The sequence below is a fragment of the Penaeus japonicus genome, unplaced genomic scaffold (genome assembly GCF_977035675.1).
Source record: "Penaeus japonicus unplaced genomic scaffold, GWHDUDI00000001_assembly GWHDUDI00000031, whole genome shotgun sequence".
Taxonomy (NCBI): Eukaryota; Metazoa; Arthropoda; class Malacostraca; order Decapoda; family Penaeidae; genus Penaeus; species Penaeus japonicus.
Window position 1 is genome coordinate 20,170,979 of NW_028234433.1, and position 2,500 is coordinate 20,173,478.

General features: G+C 41.3%; 1 protein-coding gene across 1 annotated transcript in view; it reads left to right on the forward strand.

The window, feature by feature from the left end:
• The window catches only part of RyR (Ryanodine receptor), a 177,923-nt gene that overhangs the window by 174,671 nt on the left and 752 nt on the right, over positions 1-2,500 (forward strand). The window contains exons 87-88 of the mRNA XM_086555430.1: positions 490-655; positions 998-2,500. The exon at positions 998-2,500 is cut by the window's right edge and continues 752 nt beyond it. Coding sequence (XP_086411556.1) covers positions 490-655; positions 998-1,163 — 332 coding nt within the window. The 3' untranslated portion in view covers positions 1,164-2,500. The remainder of the gene's footprint in view (positions 1-489; positions 656-997) is intronic.

A 2,500-nucleotide genomic window follows, 5' to 3' on the forward strand; every position in this document is an offset into this window, starting at 1 on the left:
AGGATATACACTTTCGTACTTACATGCATGTTTGCATACATACATACATATTTACATATATACATATATAAATACATAATACATACAAAATACATACAAAATACATACATACATACTACATACATACAAAATACATACATACATACATACATACATACATACATACATACATACATACATACATTCATACATACATACATACATACATACATACATACATACAGACGCACTCACTCACTCACTCACTCACTTACTCATTTACTCACTCACTCACTCACTCACTCACTCACTCACTCACTCACTCACTCACTCACTCACTCACACACACACACACACACACACAACAACAACAACAACAACAACAACAACAACAACTCATACACAATCGTTAATAATATTCCATTTCATTCCCCGAAATATTATCCAAACTTCCAATCCCACATAAGGAGCCCAGACACAAGTCCCTAATCCCGAATCGTCGCCCCGCAGGTTTGATCATCGACGCCTTCGGTGAGCTGAGAGACCAGCTGGAGTCGGTGAAGGAGAACCTGGAGAGCAACTGCTTCATCTGCGGCATCGGCAACGATTACTTCGACGCCGTTCCGCATGGCTTCGATATGCACACGCAGAAGGAGCACAACTTAGCCAATTACATGTGAGTCTTTCCTTCTCGAAGTTTCGTTAGAGCGGTTTGCGATGTTGTGAGTTGCCGATTCGGTGGCTTTATCTCGATTTTTTTTAAGTGGTATTTTGAGCTTTGTTTTTTTGTGGCTATAGAAAGGATAGAGGATTTTCTAAAGGAATTTTTTCAGCTATGAACGACAGAGAGTTTTCTATATGAGTTTTTTAGCTATAAAAAGTATATAAAATTTTCTAGAGGGATTTACAGCTGTAAACGACAGAAAGATTTGAGTGTGTTTCCTAATCTTATTTTCATTGACGATATTCTTCGGGAAAGGGGATGGCTATTGACGGACCTTATGTTGCCTCTCCCCAGGTTCTTCTTGATGCATTTGATCAACAAAGACGAGACGGAGTACACGGGTCAGGAGACGTACGTCTGGAACATGTACCAAGAGAGGTGTTGGGACTTCTTCCCCGTCGGCGACTGCTTCAGGAAGCAGTACGAGGAGGAGCTCTCTGGTGGAGCTTCTGCCAGTTGAGCTTCGACAGCCACTCAGCTCTTGTAGTAGATAGGATTTTTTTATTTGTTCGGGAAAAGCGATCAAATGTGGGTCATACTAAGTATTTTTTTATAAACGTGTATTCGACCACGAAAGGCTGTTAGAAGGAAGCTTTGTTACATTGGCAATTCAGAAAACCACATTTGATGTCAAAAGATATAGAGAGAATATACAAAATAAAAAATCTTGGTGTTAGCAGGAAAGAAAATAGATAAACACGACAGTGGTTTGGGCTGCCATGTGTGAGGCTTGTGCTCTTCCGTCTGATACGGGGCCGAAATCTTCCACATTGGCTCTTGATTTTGGGCCTCACTCATGGTCGTTCAAATAGGATGTGTTGTTGTAAATCCTTGTTTTCTTGAAAAATTTACGTGATGTATTTATTTATTTGTTATTTCGTGTTTTATTTCTGAGGGGTAGAATTGTCTTAAAAAAAAATGAATATGGGATATTAACATGATTATCGTAAGCGCCACTGTATATAGAACCGCTGGTTTTATGTACATTCCGCAAACTTGTTGTTAACATAGATATACTAGGAAAATTATATGAATTTAGACTTATTGAATTCTATGAAACTACAAACACGTGTTAGCTTGGTGAACTAGAAGTACACTGGACATGTGGTTCAAAGAGTACATTTTTATTTCCTTGAATCAAACGAATGCATTGCCGTTAGTCAAAACTCTGTGTACAGTGGTGAACTCCCCTATGAGGTTCAAGGAAAATTACTTATTTTGTTATTACGTTCACTGTAAGTAGTTCACTTTTGAAAGTGGTGTCTCTACTTTAGGGAGAGTTCTAGAAGTAGTTGTGGAAGTGTGTGCGTGTGGGTGTGGGGGGGTCACATGTTACTCCCCCCTCACCCCCACCCCCACCCCCACGGGCTCACCCCCATCGGCTGTCCCCCACCAGCCAGGAAGAGGCGACCCCCACCCCCCACCCATTGTCAGCGACCCCCCCACCCCGCCCCATAGCGCACACATCTCCATCACAATGTCCGTTATTTGTCGCAGAAATTGTATGATAATCCTTTCATGAGGCCTTAGTAGTGAGTACTAAGTACTATGACGAGTACTATGGAATCTGTGTTAATACTGAGCTTTGTGTTTAATCGAGTCTAGTCAGTGTTGTTTTAGGTGTAATGGATAACTCTCGTCTAAGATGAGGATTGTGCTCTTGAGAGTCTTTTGTTGTTGATGAATAATGCACATGTTGTTATGCAATCAGAATTCTGGCAGCGGGACCTTTGCTTCCTCCCCAAAGCCGACGGTGTACACTTCCCGTGCGCGAGAAGCCAGTGCTTGGTAATTCAG